This window comes from Gymnogyps californianus, chromosome 6 (assembly GCF_018139145.2).
Source record: "Gymnogyps californianus isolate 813 chromosome 6, ASM1813914v2, whole genome shotgun sequence".
NCBI classification, from domain to species: Eukaryota; Metazoa; Chordata; class Aves; order Accipitriformes; family Cathartidae; genus Gymnogyps; species Gymnogyps californianus.
In genome coordinates, this window is record NC_059476.1 from 28,721,825 (window position 1) to 28,741,192 (window position 19,368).

The window sequence follows — 19,368 nt, forward strand, 5'->3', positions numbered from 1 at the left end:
TAGGTCTATCCAGTTCCTGCTGGGGGGGATATGTCGAGAGAATACATGTTATGAACCATTACTATTCCGATTTACCTTTAAAAAATAATACATAGGATTGTACAAGATGTTTCCAGTGATAGGGAAGTACTTAGAGCAATCTCAGTAGAGATGGTTCCTGGTTTCTGATGCTGAAACTGCTGAAACCTTTGTCTGTCTCCAAAGATTGAGCTACTATTTTTTAAAATTAATTTCTCTTATTTTTAGTGTTCCTTTTGCTTTAGACAGGTTCACACTGAATAAGGTGCTATTTAGTCACAAAAACGTGATTTGTATTATCTCATGCAAAAATGAAAAATCATTGTTTAAAATATTTCCAATTAACCTTCCATATTAAAGTTGGAAAAGGCTACATCATTTATGCATGGGGGCACAATTTGAACCTGTTGTTAATCCTGTTTCTTTTATTGTTTGTATAATTGTTAGACACTTACATAGATGCTACTTCAGGATCAGGTAATACAAGAAATAATGTCTTGGCATTATGGATTTGTGGATCGATACTTCTTTTATGTTTACAACCATGGGCTTTATGATTCTGCAGATGACTGCTGAGCTGAGAGGTATGGAAAGCCTCTCATACGGACATTGTAGTGTAACTGTCTCCTTTTGCTTCTGTATAAACAGACTGAGTCACCTCCAGGTAGTCCTGATGGTTGTTCTAGCTGAACTATTTAAAGAAAAGAAATGGTTGAAAATACGGCTCTGTGTGTGTACGCATGTATATTTTTCACAAATTCTTAATCCAACTAATATTTTTTTTTAGGATCTTATTTTAATCTTGATACATACGTAACTATGTACGTCCACACACACATACACTCTACCTTCACATGTTTCAAGTGAAGATTTTTGTCTGTCACCTACTGTAAGCAAGCCCAAACAAACCCTCAAGCTTTGCAGCTTTTAGCATGGGCTCTCTTTGTGAGGTCATTTCTCTGAAGCTTGTAAACTCAGGATTAATTGTCAAAGCAAAATACAGAGAGGTCATTGGAAATACAGAAGTATGAAACATGATAAATAGTGTCTCTACAGAGCTGAATTGGAGTGGTATAAAAATGAAACATTATGTCATCTTCAATTTTTTTTATGCTGCCTTGTAAACACCCTAAATTTGACCCAGATGTAAATAAATTGTATTAAATATTTATTAATGTAATTTGTGCTGCAATACAATAGTCAGTTTCCTTGTCTTACATTTCAGCTCCGTACTCCTACAGAGCGAAATTATATCGTTATTCTCAAGCAATTAAACCATACTTTAAAAAAGGAGGAGTATTTAATCACACAAATAAGGAGGAGTGACAGAATCAGGATCTGAAGAATTTTCAGAAACCCCTGCAATCTCTTGCAGAAGCCTTCTGTGCATGGTAATTTCTATGAGGGATGGTTTAAGTTTTAGTGACACTGGTATTTAGAACAATGAAGCATCAAAAACTTGCCTTCTTGCTAAAGTAAAAAAACACGAACAAACCCATAAGAAAGGAAGAGAAAGGCAGCTTCTAGCCTTTTTTGCACTTACAGAAGTTCAAAAGTGAGTTTCTAAAACTTACCTAGAAGTACAGGCTCTGAAAGGAAAGTGTAGGCACAGGTTTGACCTCGGTCTGAACTGGGCATCAGTGAACTAGTAAGTAGAGCTTTAGTAGAAGCATTGTCTCATTCTCTGGTAGATACTGTGCTGCACAGATTTCCCGTTCTTGAATTGAGACAAAAATGAAAATCTTGACAGTTCTCACAAATCCAATTGAAATATTTTCTTTTTGACAAATTTAGGGTCTGTCTTTGATCTTGACATTTTTAAAATTTATGTTCAAAATGCCCGATACAGGAACCAAACTTTCTTTTTGTCTGATCCATCTTCCGGCTTTACCAGGTCTATCGTATTAATGTCTTGTGGAATTAATTCTCGTTTTCCTTACTAACAGGTTAATACAGGTGGTCGACTGAGCTTTTTTAACTAATATTTGTATCTACTTGATTTCTATGTTTTCAGTCTAAAATTCAGGGTTATTTTCAATATGAGCATGGGAATCTGGTGAGGAAAATCACAAGAGAGGCAATTAACTTAAAGCAGACCAGTTTAAGAGGTCTGGAATATATTCTAGTTAAGTATTGTTTCTGCTTACCGTCACTTTGTAAGGACCTGTTCCCTCTGGAAGTATCATATTCTGTAAAACCCATGTATTTCACTGATACTGCTGCTATTGAAATTCATTCCATCATTCTCTAACAATTGTGCTACGTTTAAATGTACACAACAGGTGAAACTTAGCAATTATCCAGCTCCATAAAGTTTGAGCATACTTTCAGAAAATTCTGGTATGAAGCTCTACAGTGATCTTTCCCCAATCTGCTCTAACCTAGGGTCCAAACGAGCAGCTTTATAAAAAAGGAATTTCATTCTCACTTTAATACAGTTTCTTATGTTCTCTGGTTGATATCACATCTGTTACAATTTCTGTAATGATCAGCTTAAAAATAACACACCTAAAAATAAATAACGTCATGCTGCTGAGCTGCATTAGTGGCTTGCTAGTTAATTAAGTGTATGCCAGTTCTCCTATTTGTCATTGTTCTAGTGACTCTCAAATGCACCAGGAGTTATACCTAGGCACTAATGCTGCAGCCTAAACTCAATGAGCTGGGGGCAGAATTTGACTGGACTTCTCTACATAAAACCAGGAGAATTTTTTAATAATTGTATTTGTGCAAGACAGTCTCCCCTGAGCGGTGGTTACGCACCTAGGACAGTCGGGGAGGCTGGCTTACCCTGGTGCCTGGCTGTGCAGGCACGTGGAGGGGAGCACAGCAGACCTGGGGTCCCTCCACCACCGGCGCTGTGTCCCCGTCTGGCACAGGCTGTCTCGTGCCGTGACCGCGTGGTCAGCCAAGGACCTCGGCAGATGTGACGAGCGAGCGGTGCTGTGTGGCACGAGCTCTTCCCCAGCCTGCAGTTTCTGATGCTGAAACTCTCACTCTGGCTTAAAAAAGGAAACTGTCGGCTTGTGCTCTGCCATGAACTGCAGGTATGAGCTGAGCTCCAGAGCCGTTCCTTGTTGACAGGTCCCTTTCAGAGATGTTCAAATAGCTTTTCAGGGTGCTTTGTTTAAACCATGGTAATGTTTTGCCCTGGTGAATATTAGTTCTCTGAGTGGTTATCTGTGGTGATGTGCAGCCAGGTCTATTGGAAATAGCTCTTCTTCTGTGATTACCTTGTAAACGAGTCCTAGCGTAATGATGGATAGTGCAGTGAGGAGTTCTTCATTTAAAATCCTGCCGCTGAACCGAAGGAAAAGTTGGAGCGATTCAATGCGTAATGTGGAGATTGTTCTCTCTGTTAAACTGTCTCTGACTGAAGAAACATTCGTCTAATTGCTAGCAAAAACATTTTTATTCTTATGCGATAGATCAACCTGTGTTAAATGGTGGATATTGTCTTGAATACCTTGCAGGGTGTTCAATCCACATAGCGTTGTTTCCAGTTATGCTGTTTCATGCTATGTGGCTTCCAGTTATGCTGTTTCATGCTACCTTTCCATTAAGTGACAGCGTTTTTTCTAAATTACTGACTTTTTGGTTTATGAGGGCCAGTTTATTTCTTAATTCTGTAGGAGCTAGAAAGGCATTAAGTGGGCAAGTCCTTTAAATTAAAATATACAAGTGCATTGCTGTTTTTGTTCTCTGATGAATCGAACATTGGGTATATTAATACTAGTAATGGAACATAATGGCCACTCATCAAAAGTAAAGATAATTATTTCAGGAACACAAAACTAACCTTGCCAGATAATTGCTTGTTGAAATCTGATGCTGTGCAACAAATGGGGGATTATTAACAGCAGACTCCCATGTTCATCTGTTATATCATTAAATCCTGTATGTTACAATGATAGGGCTATCATTGCATTAAAAGCATACCCCTTTTCTTGCAGATGCATGTCAATTCTTGATTAAGGATTTTGATTGCATGAGGGCTCTTCTATTCTTAATAAATTGTTGTGTTGCCCTCTAAAATGCTGGGGAACTCTGAGTAAATGTTGACAGATGTGGGTTATATAGGTGTATATTACTTGCTGAATGAAAAACAACCCCTGTTCCATTTCCATTTTGCTGATTTTTTTTTTCCTTATGTTTTAAAAACACAAACCAGTCCTTGTGTTTTTAAATGCATGTTCATCCAGCAGGCACCATGAAATCTGTGGAGATTTTAATCTACTGGAAAAAAGTGTAACTTATAACATGAACTGGTGAAAAGAAGGTGGAAGGTAGCACTCAGGCTAGAGAGACAATTTTCAGATTACATGAATAATGAAACCCAAAATAACTTTAAAGAGATATGTTAGATTGCAGTCATTTGAAGTCTTTAAATCAAGAGCGAGCCTTTTGTTCAAATATATGGTGTAACTTAAACCAAGCAGCGGTCATTTAAACTTTGAATTTTCACTATGAGCTACATAAGACACCTGCTTGCTTAGCTTGAGGCAAATGGTTCGGCTAAGTGGAGAGCCTTGAATTTGAACAGTGCACTGCTTTCACCGTTTCTGTGGGTTTCGCTCTTAGGTTCTCAATCCCAGGTTCAAGAGCGAGCTAGGTGCTGCGTTTTACTGACCGGCAGTTCACTGGCTGCTACAATCTGCACCGGCTTCTCTTCAGAAGAGGATGTTGTGGATGGGTCTTTTGTCTTGTCTTGTGGACCAGGGTGACGGGATGCTCCTGACCAGTGACGCCGCCATGTGCTGGTTGTCCTCTCTTCTCACCATCTCCAACATGCTTTGAGACTCTGCAAGTGACCCACACAGACCTGAGATGGTTTTCCAGTTATCTAAGCACGTCCTTTCCTAGAGCAAATCTTGTGACTGGGATAGTTTGCTTCAAAGCAGGTTTTCTGAAGTCTGTACCTTGAAATTGGCAATTGTACCTTGAAAGATGGTTACAAACATTGTTTGGGAGAATGTCGTACAGTGAGGTCTTCGTCTACGCTAATAAAAAATTTCATGCCACTTCATTTTGTGGCTAAAAAGTTAAATTATGTTTTTCATCATCGTGGTTGATGGTAAGAGTATAACATTGCTTTAGTCAGTTTAGCAGTTTTCATCAAGAGTAGTCCACCAATGCTACTCAAGACTACAGTGGCAAGCATAAAAAGCACTAAAAACATGTAAAGTTTTCTACAACAAATTTTGTACAAAAAAAAATCAATTTGTATCAAAAAAGGCATTATTTACCTAATAATTCATGACTGAAAAAAGCCATGTGCAAAATTGCCATATTTCAAAAGGCAATCATGAAGGCTTCAAAGTATATATAATCTCATTTCTCCACTCTCGTTTTATCTGCTTTCTCTCCCTGAACTGGAAAACTGCTGTCATAACTGTATCTATTTCCTGTAGGAGCTATTAGTCAGTAGCATTACATCTGCTTAAACGTGGTCACTTTTCTCTTCTGTATGTTACTGATACGCTATTATCACGTAATATTGCTCATCCATCAGAGGTTGCCGTGTTTTCTGCACTGATTGTAGAATAGAGAGCTGAAGCATCCTCTAAAAAAAGTTCAGAGGTTCCAAAATATTTCAATAACTCTCTCTCTTTCTCATGTTACTCATGTATGTTCCAGAGCACAACCTTCTCATGGTGTATTTCAAGGTTGTAACGTGAAATGTTTCTCTGCTTTTAATTCCTAAGCAAAAGCACTTTAACCATCAGTTTTGAGCGTAACCATCTCAATTCCTCTTTATTTAAATGGCAGATTCAATAAAAACTCCATCTGGCTTCCATAGGAAGCTTGCACAAGTCCCTGGAAATTGATTTTTTTCTTTTTTTTCTTTTTTTTTTTTTTTTCCCCCTCCCAGGACACAAGGAACTGTGGCCAGGATTAGAACCTCTTCCTCCTGCAGCATACTTGCCAGATGGCAAGTTTATTGAATCTGGTTTTAACTTACTAGGGCTTAAAGGAATGAACGCAGCTCAGGGAAGTGGATGCTACGTTTCTACTTCAAAGGTCTCCTTCAAAATCAGCCTCTAAAGATTTATATGCAGAGTGTGGTTGTGACCTGGGCAGTCTGTCGCATACCTCTCATCTCTTTCAGTGCTTGAAATGGAGTTAGAGTGACACAAACCACTTTACAAAATCCCTGTAACTTCAAGATCAGCAGCATTGGGTGAATCTTGTTACATGGCTAAATCAAGTTTATATAGAGAGAGAGAGAGAGAGATATTTTTTTTTACCATCTAAGTTTCTACAGTGTTGTACAGTCACTTCACTTGAAATACTTGTTTTCAAAGTAAAACATGACAGTGTGTCATATCCACAAAAACTAACACTTTTGATGGACAGAATTTAGTCTCATCAGCTTTTAGGTTTGAATCAGGGAGAAAAAGATCATGCTTCTACTTAAATTTCTTACAGCAGCTTTTCCTAATTTCTTAAAGTGGCTTTGTGAAAAACAGGGGCTTTGTGAAAAACATTTCTGGTTAATTAGTGATGCAAATTCTAAGTTATTTTATGACAGAATCCTCCTCTCTTTTCAAAATACAAAGCATTGTTTTGTATTTCTGTTATCTACAGAGAAATCAAATTTTTATATTACAGGATTTTTTCCCCTTTTTTCTGAGAATGGAGACGAGTGGTCCTGTGAACTGATGCCAAAGAATTTCAGAGAGTCTGCAGCATAAATACTTTTTCTTTGAAATGCAGAGCAGTCAGGATGCTGACCTCTGCTGAGGTGTAGTTGCATGCAAAGTTTCAGACATTTAAGTGGCAATGTCTGTCATAATTATTCATGTGCTTTGTTAAACACAACTGTGTACATACTAGCATGCAGTGTGGGCCCAGATTTGTAGAGCAAAGCATATAAAGATTAACACACTTGTTTAAGACAAGGAAATAAATAATTACAACTCAAAATATCCCATTTTTCCCTTTTCCAATTTCATACTTTACACCCATACTGTTTATATATACTCTACTTTCTATATGCTCCTTTTACTGGACATGATTTCATGTCTCTGCTGCGGTGCGGGTTCTTGCACCACATGATGTGTTTGTGATGCTGAGCACACAGCATCGCTTACCTTAGAACTGTTCACCCCAGTCTTAGAAATAAGGAAATAAGTAAATATTCCTCTGTCCTGTAGCTAATGTTGTATAAGCCTCATTTGTACGCATCAGTGGGTTAAAAGTCATTTGTTAGTCTTGAGCAGTGACTTTTCGGTGTTGAATTTCTCATGATGAAGTCTTCATAATTCTAGAATCGAGATTTTATAGAAAATACCTCAAGGAAATCTATTTACTTGCACTGCGACTGGGCTTGCTATTTGGATATCACCTTATTCCTCTTGTTAATGAACCAGTTTGTTAGGACTTCTAGGAGTGCGTATTCACCCGGTTTTCCTGCACTTCAAAAAAGACAGGGGGACTGGAAAAATATTTGAAATTTTTTATGAATGTTCAGGAATCTAACTTACAAAAAAGATGGTGATAGCACCAGAATCAGAAGTAATAGTTTTCTTCCAGACAGGGGACGTCAGGAGTTAATGCCTTTCTAAAACTCTCAAAAAGACTGTTGTTGGCTTCCCTTTGAATTAATTACTTTGGAGCGAATTCACCTACCATATTACTTTACCACTTTATTCATATATTGCAAAATATGTAGGAAAAATAATGGGCCTCTGTAAATCTCATGGATGTAATTGCATCCAGGGATACTGATGATGTCATGAATCATTGCAAGGTACAGTGGTTTCTGTGGTATTTCCAAATGAAATTAGAGGTCTCTTGTTTACAGTTTGTTTGTGGTCCTCTCCATTCAGTAGAACAGTGTATGGATCCAATAATAATAAAAAATAAATACGTGCTATAGCCTGATGCCATTTTGAAGATGTTTTGGCATTATACCCCTAATTTCACTGCTGTATAACTATTGTTTCCAGTTGTATCTGGCTTGATTTAAGCTAAGATAGTCTTATATTAGTAACATATAGAAGAAATTGTTATTATTATTATTATTTGTTCAGCAGATGTGTGAGCCTTTTATATGCCTCACTCCTTATCAAATCAGATTAAATGATGCAAAATTCTGCGATATGCAAGTATTCTTTTGTATGGGAGCAAGTACTGACTGTCAGTGCAGGTGAAGTACAAGAGTGACGGTTCCAGTATTTCAGTGCGCGTGAGTGCAACGAGCATCACTTTGTACCTTCCTTGCTTATCAAGCATTCCACTGTGATCGTATTTGTGAGCAGCAGAATTGGAAGGGAAGCATTGGAAAGGGGTAGAGAGGCTATTGCAAAGTGCCCTGCTAAGATGAGATCAGCTGAAGAAACAGGCGTCAAGGGGCAGTTGAGCCCTACTAAATGTAAATGTCTGCAACGTCAGAGGGGGGAAAAATCAGAGAAGAACAATGGGTCAGTCATAGCCGTTGTATTAAAAATAAATGGATGTTTCCCTCCCTACTTCAGGCAAGTCAGTTCTTAGCTTTCCCATCTGTCATATTTAAAATATTCATAGGACTTTCATGTCAATTTTGTTTAAACAACTCCCATTTTCTGTACCAAAAGTATCACGCTGACTTCTTTAGAAAGGGAGGGAGCCACAAAAGGACTCCTACGTAAGACAGGTTTTATGTAATCCAAGGAAAAGTGTGTGAGCCATTGATACATTTCTGTGTTTTCTCTCAACAGAGAGTGTGTTTAGGCTTTTCAAGTGTGTCATTTCATCAAAGTTTTTTTCCTTCTTTGAATATCATCTGTGAGATAATGGAATTACAGCTAAGAGCTCCAGATACGAACTGAAGTAAAATTTGGCAAGCAGACCTTCATTAAGTGTTCTGCTTAAATTGGGCTATGTTTACAGCAAATCAATTTTGCTTTCAAAAAGCAGATGATTTTGTAACTTGACCATAAACTATAGGCCAAATTTTTGGTGGCTATGTCCCTGGCTTAAGTGCAGTAAAACTGTATTTATTTATACCAGATGAGGATCTGCCTCTTTCCACATCTTTTTTTAATGTTTCTTTAATCCTTAGAGAATGAAGCCTTTGGTTCTTTGGAAATGCATCTCTTAAGAAAATGCCAGTACAAAAATCATTTAACTGGGAGCACCTCTTCTCTTGTGTGCCTTCCTTTGCAGCTGCCTTTGGTCTCTACTTCCCCAGGAAAGAGTACTCGGAGAATGTCTACATTGATCAGCCAGCAGGTACGCCGCTCCTGCGCATCCATGCCTTGAGGGATTCCCATGGGGAAGTGGCCCACTTTCATCTGTGCCAGAATCTCATCATTTCTCGGGCAAGATCCCATGAAAATCATTGGTTTCAAATCAGAGAAAAAATAGGACTTCTCTACCTCAGCAAAAGCGTGGATAGAGAAGACTTTAACATGCTGTGTAAGTATCAGAAGACTAGCTTTTCTTGTTGAAGTATCTGTTGTTAAAGCAAAGTACATTCAGATCGTGAGATTTATCCATCAGCATCTGAGCATCAAATTTGGAAAACCCACACCTGCCCTTTTAAAATGAGGAACCAGACCCAACGAAACCCACAGCGAATGCAGGGAACCATATGCCAAAGCAAACACTGACGTGGGACAGATCCAGTTGCTCACACTGTGGACTCCAATACGGTGGGAAAGTTGCATTACTTGAAATATTTTTTTCTGCATTTCACAGCTGTATAAGTCACAGCTTTACATTGAGATTTGCACTTTGTTCATCTACTGATGCAAATTAAGCCAATTCCACTGTGTTAATGCTGGGTGCTTAGTGTCCAGACCAATGCAGTTAGATTAGTTCAAACTCTTATATAAATGGTCCTTGAACTCTGGTAACATGGATTCACAAAGTACATTGGCATGTAGCACCAAACAGCTCTTGGAAGAAATGGTTAAGTGTACCTCTCTCCCTCTCTTGAGATTTGGCTTTGTTAGAGAAGCTTACTATTGAACTACAGAAATGAATTATCGCAGTTTTTTCCCCTTCTTTTATGCTCTAGCAGTAAATTGGTTTTGGTGATTTTGATCTATGAGGAAATTAGGTATCATTAGATGGTGGAGGAGGAAATGGGTGAGGAGTTAATGGCATACCGCTGTGATCAGTTGCAGAAATTCTGCTGTTGGAGAGAGTCTGTAGTAACTGTCTTGAGTTTGTAAGAGCCATATATCAACACTACCCTTTGACTTAGGTGCCTTGATGTTGAAATGTTCAACTTCAGACACTTACAGCTTTATTTTTTAAGTGCTGAGTGCTTGATATCTCACCCATTTTCGCTGCATTTTTGGTACTCAGTGTTCATGAATATCAGATAAGCTATTTGTAACTGAACAAAGGAAGAACAGCTATCCAGAACTTGAGAGCCTTGTTTTGTTCATATGGATCAAAGTGACCTAGAGCATCTTTTCAAGTGAATTAGATCTGTTACAGAGATACTATCATTCTGTCTGTAGTCAAACCAAGGTAATCAGAATAATTAAGGCTTGAGGGTGTATTAGTAGGTGCCACAGGTTGATTTTAACTTCTGTGTTATCTTTTGACCAGCTCTTTATATTTCAAAATTATGAAGCAATTTGTCCTCTAAACGTAAACAATTTGGCCCATATCCTCAACTGGTATAAACTATCGGAATGCTGTGACTTAAATGATAGTAGTTACGGGTCTGTCCTGAATATGTTGCCATTTCATGCACTCTTTTTCCCTGCTGCCACCCCACTCTGTTCTAGTCCCTCCAAAAACCAGTCCTATCAAAAAGCTGATTACTAATAGTGACCTGTTTTATGTCAGTGTCTTACAGACAGAATGCTGATAGCATTCTGTGACGTTCTACAACGTAAAATTGGTGCTAACACCTATAGTTTTTTGGCTTACTGGGGTTATTAAGATTTAAGGTCTTCCCACCAGCAGATGATGTATTGAAGAATTGTTTTATTACATAATAGGACTATATGGCTGTTTGTGGAATAATGGACTAGAGTACAAAACGAGTAAAAGAAATGTTGGCTTGTCTTCTGTAAAATATTTCTTCTGATGTGTTTTTTTTTTTCTGAAGCTGTAGGAAACTGGATGCCGTTATCAAAGGTGATGCTGTACGTCTTCCTTTCATCCCACCCTTTCCAAGAGAAGGAATGCGACTCTGCTACACGCACCACAGTTTTCCTCTCCTTGATCAATGCTACTGCACCAGCTTGCAGTTCCCTAACAGCAAGGCAGCTTTGCTTCACAGAAATGGATCTCTCCTTTCACATCAAGGAGAATAAACCACCTGGCACATTTCATCAGCTCCAGTTACCCTCAGTTCATCATCTGTGTCAGAATCTCAGCATTTCCTACAAACTGCTGGCAGGTAAAACTGGAACTGAGCCACTCACATACCAGCAGTAGGTGTAAAGAGCTGCACTGTTAAGATCTCTTTTGTAGTAGATCCTCTAGATTGATTCTGTAAAGGAAATTCCGTTGCAAACATGAACCGAGCCTGAAGATATTGCCTTTGAGATATACAGAGGGGATGGGAAGGAGGACTATCCGCTTCCCTAAGGAAAAGATTGGTTTTAGAAGTTTGCACCTGCTAAGAGCAGACTGGGAATATCCTGAGCTTTAAGTTGTGCTGCTTCTAGACCATAGGATCTTCCCGTCTATTCCATTTTTTCTGCCTACTCTAATATAACTCCACAACTTCCTGCGGTTTCACTTCTGAGTCTGCCTTTTATCATGCAGTCATGATGTCCAAATGGATTTACTGATTGCAAAAGAGTATTAAAGAAGAAAACTATCAGAGTCCTATAATGGGAAGTGATTGTCCCTATTCATACTGTGGCTATGTTTTTCAGCTGAAGGTATGCCCTTTCGATACAATGAGAACACCACCGGTGTGAGTGTGACACAGCGCCTAGATCGAGAAGAGAGAGAGAGATATGAGCTGATTGCCAAATGTACCGTGAGAGAGGGCTTCAGGGAAATGCAGGTTGAGGTGCCCTTCCTGGTGAATGTGTTAGACGAAGATGACTCTCCTCCCTTCCTTCCCAATGGCACTGATACTGCAGATGCTGTTGTGGAGTTCAACAGGAAAGAGGTAAAGTTCTCCTTTATCTAGTCCCTGAAGTAGGAGCCCAGCGGTGGGAGGCATGATTACTGGGAAACACCATGCACTGGGTAATGGATCTTGGCAATGAGCACATCACCACACCATACTCCACAGACCTGTGATTGTAAAATGCTGAGTTTGTAGGATTCCTCTCTGCCGAGATATATCTTACTCGGACCCCAAAGAAAGAAAAGTTTGGGTTAGGAATTAAACAGTGTAAAGAAATGTGAGCAGCTCCTGAGGTCAGGATGGACCATTGCTGAGACTGTGGTCAGGATCGCTGTATCTCCCCATACTGAGCTCTGCTCTGTATTTGTTACAGGGTTGCTTCTCCCAGGTGACTAAAATTGAGCGTTGTTAGAGCAAGTGTATGTGCGTATCCTTCCCATATATGCAAATCTATATAAGATATCAGAACTACATTCAGAAGATTTATTAGGATGCTGTACCAGTAACAGAAAGTTAGAAGAAGCGGTTACCTTCTGCAGTCAAACATTGCACCTGCAAAGGTGTTGAAGTTCCCAGTGTCAGGCTGTGAAGGGAGAGCTCCAGGATCTTGCTTTGATGGTGCCCTCCCACTCTTCCTTTACCATGCCAAGGTGATCTTTCAAGAGGTCTGAACCCCTGGGTGTCTTTGTGTGTGCCCCCTGCACACGTACACCCCTTGCTTCAGTAGAGAAGGATACAGGTGGGCTCTTTGGCTCTTCCACCAGAGCAACAACCCTTTATAAGTTAATGGTATAGAGAAGGCACTTCTTTTGGGGCCTAAAAGATGCATTTTTCGTGAGACGACTTCTGTTTCATAACGACATCTTTTTTTGTAGTCAAATTTCCCTTCAAAGTACATTTTGCTCATATTTGTGTCTGGAAGGGAAAAGAATGATTTTGGGAGTTTGCTGCCACCTCCCGACTAGAACAAGTGTTGACAAGACACCTATGAACACCTCACATTCGCCTGGGCGTAAAGTAATTCCTTTTTACTTTTGAAAACTTTAAGATTTGGGAGTTTCATTTAGCTCTGGATGATAGAAAGTGAAGGTCTCCTAAAACTGTTTTATAAAGTAAAGTATTCTCTTTGAAATTACATGCCTGCAAAGTGTTCAGAACGTAGTGAATTTCACTGGCATTTTGCAGTGGAAAAAAAATCATTACATTTGGAAACTTTCAGTCTTTTCTAGTAACTAAACGAACTTGAAACAACAGAATTGCTAATAAAAATCTTAAAGGCCTTGTGGCTTCAGTGTCCAGGTAGAGAACAGCAATCTAGTAGACTAAGCAGAAGACAGACAACCCAGGCCACTTCTGTCATTTGGGTAATGAGTTTGACCTGTCTGAATGTATTTCATGTCTTTTAAGTGCACATATTACTTACCTGCTTTTTTTAGCCGTATTGTAGAATAACATTGATTTTAAAAAACGAAAAGATCAAGAGCTGTGCATGTGCACTCATTTCCTACCTCAAAAGTTTAGCACTGTATTTAGACATAGACTCAAATGATGATATGACAAGTTCTTTTTTACTGCTATCTTCTTTTGAGCTTCTAACTCGGATCCAAATAGGTGTGAAAATAGTGGTAACCTGAAGCTTAAAATGAATTTGAATGAAAGCGGGCTTGAGTGAAAGTTATAAGGTTTTATTTGACCAATATTTCAATCTCCCACACATGTATCAGAGGAAGAAAGCTTCAGGTCATTCAGCAATGTGACTTATTATTTCCTTCTAGGGAACTGTTCTTGCAACGCTAACTGTATACGATGCAGACACCACACCTATTTATCCCCTTGAAAGCAGCAGAAAGAAATACACAGGAACCATCATTACTGACGATCCCTGGATAAGTGAAACATTTCGGGTAGAGCACATCTTCGATGAAATCCACTTCAGCCCAAATGGCAGCCAAGTGAGGGGAACTCGACATGAGTACAGTAAGGTCTTTTCTTCAAATAAAGGAGAAGTTGCTTGTTAGTGATTGACCAATAAGCTCTTGAACTTTTCCAAGCATTTTGTAAATATTGAGCCCAAGAAAGCTGAGAAATTTCAAGTTAAGCAAACGCTGAGTTTTAAACATGTACTGAAAATATGGAGTTTGTTCCTCTCTGGGATAGGGAGCGTACGGGATGATGTTGTGTATACTGATAAGCAAGAGGTTCTGATTGTAGGGTTCTCAGCATGGGTAGGTAGAAGGGAAGAGGACCTCTCCAAACATCTTGAATGGCACAGAGCATAACTTCATGGAGCGTATTTTCATATTTAACTCACCTTCTGTTTCCTGTTAGGAATAACTCTGATATGTATAATTTTGTTGGGATTGCAGGATCGAAATATACATTTGCAGATAATGTGGGTCAAATAATAGACTAATCTTTTCCTTTACAGAACTGGTACTGAATAAAAGTATTTCAGTCACAGAGCAGCGTTCCTTCCAGTTGGATGTTTTGGTGAACGACACAGAATTTCATGGCCCAGAAAGATCTGTGATGCTTCATTTCAATGTCTCCATCCTCCCTGTCAGCATTCAGTTTCCAAACATGACTTACCAGTTCACAGTGAACAGAAATGCTGAACGCTTTGCACAAGTAAGAACTGTGTTAATTATACTTTCACTCTCTGTTAGAGACAGAGCTTAGTAGGTAGATCACTGGGGCGAGATGCATTAAAGCGTTGGTTTTAGCTGTTTTAAGTAGAATCAATGAAAAATGTGGTATCAATATGATTGTTGCTGAATGCAGTGGATAGCAGGTAGACTGGACACTAGCTCTCCCACCACATAATAACAGAGGAGGGGCCACACATGGAAGTATTAATAGAGAAAAATAACGTGTTATAGACAGGGGGACTTGCAACCATGAGTGGCTTAGGCATAAATAACTGGAAAAATACTAAGGGCAAAAAAAGAAATTTGTCCCAGCTATCGGAGTCCTAGCTCTACATACTCTAGTATGTTAATGGCTTTTCTCTAGATAATGGCTAGTTAGTAATTAATGTGTTTCCTAATTTAACCCTCATTTTAGCTTAATCACCACTATTGCCATTAATAATGCCTTCCAGAAACACTTTTGAACAGGTTGACATTAATCAGGTGAAAATTACAATGTAATTCCTATGGAACATGTACATTAATAAGGAACTAGTTCAATATAATTAATGTTATGAAAGTGAATATTAAAAACAGCAGTGATGAGCTATTTTGGGAGAGCTGCTGGAAAGTATACCTTATAACTAAATAAAGCTATAAAACTGCTGCTGTATTTGTAGCAGAGAGGACTGAAGACTAAAATATGATCATCCCAATTGCAGAGAAAACCAATTCATTAGAAGAATTCTAAGGAAGAATTCAGTTTTATTAATCTTTAAGCCTCTGGCTAATTGTAAAAAAGAAAAAGGAAAGTTAGATATATTGCGTGTTCTTATATTTAATCTGATGACATGCGCTATGGCTTGATAGCTCTTCAGAGTACGGAACAGGCCTTATATGACCAATGAAAATCCTACTGCTTCGTCAAGGGACATTGTACCCATAGTCTGCACTGAATATCCTAAATAGGTGAAAGATACCAAGTGTGCTCACGTAGTGGGCTCCCTACAAAGAGCTACTTCTTTATGACGTTTTGTGATGCCTTGTGGCTGCAGCTTTTAAAATTGCAGTCTGTTAGAAACTTCAGAGCATATTCTGTGCTTTTTGTGCAGATCACAATATTTTTGATGTTAGGTTTGGATTTTTTGTAGCACCAGATTGTGAAAGCTTTATTCTCAGCAGTATAAAAAACTCTTGCCTGGAGATAGGGCGAAACCAGTGGGTTTTCCCCTAAAAAAAATAATAGAATAGGTGTGTAAGATACTCATAGTCTAACTCATAGCATCTAGAAATGGGTCTCAACTGTTGTATGTCACAACATGACTGTAATTGTAAAAAGTGTGGACACTTAACTGTTAGGTATGTACGAATACAGATGATTTGATTTTTTTCGTGTGTGTATATATATGTATATATATACACACAGATTTTATATATAGGTGTATGCATACAATAATACTATGAATGAGTTCCAAATTAAATTTGGTTAAACCATGTTTAGCTGTGCATACCCTAGATTGCTTGAACACATTTGTTTGAAGTCTGGGAGTATATAGTTTTCTAGTTCCAGAATGCAACCCCCAAGAAAAACCACACCAGTTAACTTTTAAAGCTGCTGGTTTTGGATGTTGTCAGGACAGTCAAACATCTGAAAGGGAATTTTAGGGTTTCCGGAACAATGGCGCTTCCCACTAACTGCAGTTTCACTGGGTGGCAGTAGTAGCAGGGAAAACTGTTCCTGCCAAGAACTCCAAGTCTGTAGGAAGAGATCTTTCTTTGTGCTGCCTAAAAACAAATTCACAAAGAGCTTGTGTTCTGATTCTCGACCAGCAAACTGCAAAACTCATCCTGGCTCTGGAGATGGTGTTCTCAATCAGTTAAAGTGTCATCCACTTACTTCTGAGACTGGGTTTGAATTTACAGTGTGCTCGGCTTGGAGCACAAGTCAATGTAAGCAGCTTAGTCCCCAGCACTTCACATTATTAAAGTCGTCTGCATAATTAGCCGTGATGTGCCAGAGCAGTGAGGAAAAGCACTGGGCCAAATCAATATTAAGGCTGAACTGTCTCTTGCCCTAAGGAAAACACAAGAGCGTGAAGAAATGATTAACTGCTGGGCTGATGCCATTTGTCTATTTGAGCAGCTAAATGAATTGAATAACAGAAGCATGGCCTGATGGTACAGGCTTGCCCAGTGGCATTTAACTTATCAAAGGACTTAAAGCTCTATTGACATTTACTGAGACAAATGATGAATAGCATCGGCTGAAATTTTTAGAGAGGTTATATGTCCAAATGCCCCTGGAATTCAGTGAAGAGGAACATTATCATTATCCAGACTTTATTAAACTCTGGAGCTCAAAAGATGGATTTTTCTGTTCTTATCTCTGATAATGGTATTTCTTTGTTAACTATTGAGAGTCTTGCAAAATGCACCTTTGTAGGTTCCTCCACTGTATGTTGTTAATCCTAATTACCAGGCTATTTTTCACCATCCTCGTGAGAAAGAGGAACTGGCTGCTTCTGCCTCCTTCCCCTGGGGCTGTGCTCTGCTGCATCCAAGAGCTGTGCTGACTCCAGAACCTGCGGTGCAGAGCAAAGCGACAAGCTTGGGCTTTCCCTAGTGGAATCAGGCAAAAAGAGAAAGCCTGCCTTTCTGTAGGAATTTCCTGGGGGGGGGGGGGCAATTTTTAGCTTCTTCTCAAATTATAGAAAGCAAAGCTAGCCCATGAGCTACTCTAAGGATAATCTGCTCTTCAGGGACCCCAAATTTATGGGGTCTTCTCCATCCCCTTTGCAGGAAATTTCTGTCGATCAAAAAGGTGCCTTGAAAAAGCAGTTATGACAGAGTAGGCAGAAAGGACAGTTTAGTCTATATAAAGGTTAATGCCATGCAACATCATTATGTTCTCCTACTGCCTCAAAGAAACACCATCTAAGCAGTTGCAAAACGCTGCCAGTTGCAATGCAGCACCAAAGCTAAGATGACGTGGTTCTGGAAGGGACCTGTCTAGACCTTGTGTCTAGACAGAGTTTATGAACAGTTAAAGTCTTGTCTTTACTCCTTTTTCTTCCTGCCAGTCCCAGCATGCTGTGGAGAGGAGACAGCATGGAAGAAATGGCCTAGCTTCTGATTGCTTTAATAGTCTTTGTGTGTTACCCTGCCACCAAAAAAACCCAACAAAAATGGTGCCAAGTGACCAGTCAGTGATGTGAACGGAAATAAGTTGGATGAAGTGGGACTATCCTGTGACAAAGTATGCTTCTAGGACTGCAAAAGCTTCCTCTCTGACTTTAAATAGTCCAGGTTCATAGGAAGAGGTCTTAGTACAAAAAACTTTTTTTTTTTTTTTTTGTTTTATGTTCTTTAACAAGAATGCTAAAACCAAGATATACAGATATGTTTTTACCAGCAGTGGTGTTACTTGAAAACACATCTTAACTGCAGCATTTGAAAAGAATCCATCACCAAGTTCCCTTCAATAACACCCCACCCTTCACATTGTGGTTTTCCCTGCAAGGAAAGCCAATGCCTCTGGGCCTGATCCGAATCCCACTCTTGTAAATGGAAAAACCAAAGTGAGCTTTGGATCAGTTCCTATAGGAGCTGGACAGGAGACGGGGCTTTACATTCCTGTGCTTCTTAGATAAATTGTTTCAGACTGAAGAGTGCTCTAGCATAGATATTCTGGCAGGCAGAAGTTCAAACATGGCAAACCAACATATTTTCATTTTTATATGAAAATGTTTTAAAAATTGCAAATGGGAAACAATGAGGTTCTTATTCCTTTTAAGGCTTTCAGAGAACTCTGCTGGCCAGAAACTTTTTTGACTGTAATATTACAAAAATTATGTATTAGCAATTTCTATCTTATTTGAAAAGAGTCTCAGCTTTGTTCATGCTGAGCTCTTTGCTTTCTCAAGCAAGACCAAAGTTTTTCTCACTGATCAGCCTGAGACAGAGCAGGGACTGAACTCAGAATCACAGGGTCTTGTTCTCACTGAACACTGCTGACCATCAGCAGTGTAGGCACCAAATATCACCGAGCCTCTGGGTCAAGGCTTTTTGCATTTCCACTGCTAGCCTGAAGACAATGGTAAAGCTTTACCTCATTTTTACTGAGAATAAATCACATTTGAAGCATTCACGTACTGCATTGGTAGTAAAATATCAAATCTGTAAACCCAAGACAAATGCTGAACTCTGCAAGGTCTAATATGCTCAATTTTCTTTCAGATATTTTTGGGAAGCACAGTATGTTTTTGATGTATAGTTTTGTTTCTGTTGTCTGTGATTTCTTTGTTGGTGTTTGAGCCTAGATAGGAAAAATCTGCATTGAAAACTGTATGAAATTCCGTGGTGTGAACATCACCTACAAGTTACTATCCTCCAACATAAGCTGCTATCCTGTCAGCATACTTCAAGGCCGAGAAGACAAATATGGAAGCCTTTATGTGAATGATTCCTCTGTGCTGCGCAGACCCGAATGCAAGGAAATACAATACACTATTCAAGCTACAGACAAGCAGAGCAGGAAACATACCAAAACCCTTCTCACTATTGTATTGGAAGGAACCCGTAAGTACCCGAGTCAATTAGAACTATTTACTTATTTACAAGTGTTACGGGTATTAGGTGATGCGTTAGTAGGGTGATCTATAAACTGATGGCATTAACAACGAAAAT

The 19,368-nt window shown here is 39.1% G+C and overlaps 1 protein-coding gene across 1 annotated transcript in view; it reads left to right on the plus strand.

The window, feature by feature from the left end:
• The first annotated feature begins 562 nt into the window (after positions 1–562).
• Positions 563–19,368, plus strand: part of RET (ret proto-oncogene) — a 46,326-nt gene continuing 27,520 nt past the window's right edge. The window contains exons 1-7 of the mRNA XM_050899148.1: positions 563–602; positions 9,169–9,420; positions 11,075–11,368; positions 11,853–12,094; positions 13,831–14,032; positions 14,484–14,683; positions 19,002–19,260. Coding sequence (XP_050755105.1) covers positions 563–602; positions 9,169–9,420; positions 11,075–11,368; positions 11,853–12,094; positions 13,831–14,032; positions 14,484–14,683; positions 19,002–19,260 — 1,489 coding nt within the window. The remainder of the gene's footprint in view (positions 603–9,168; positions 9,421–11,074; positions 11,369–11,852; positions 12,095–13,830; positions 14,033–14,483; positions 14,684–19,001; positions 19,261–19,368) is intronic.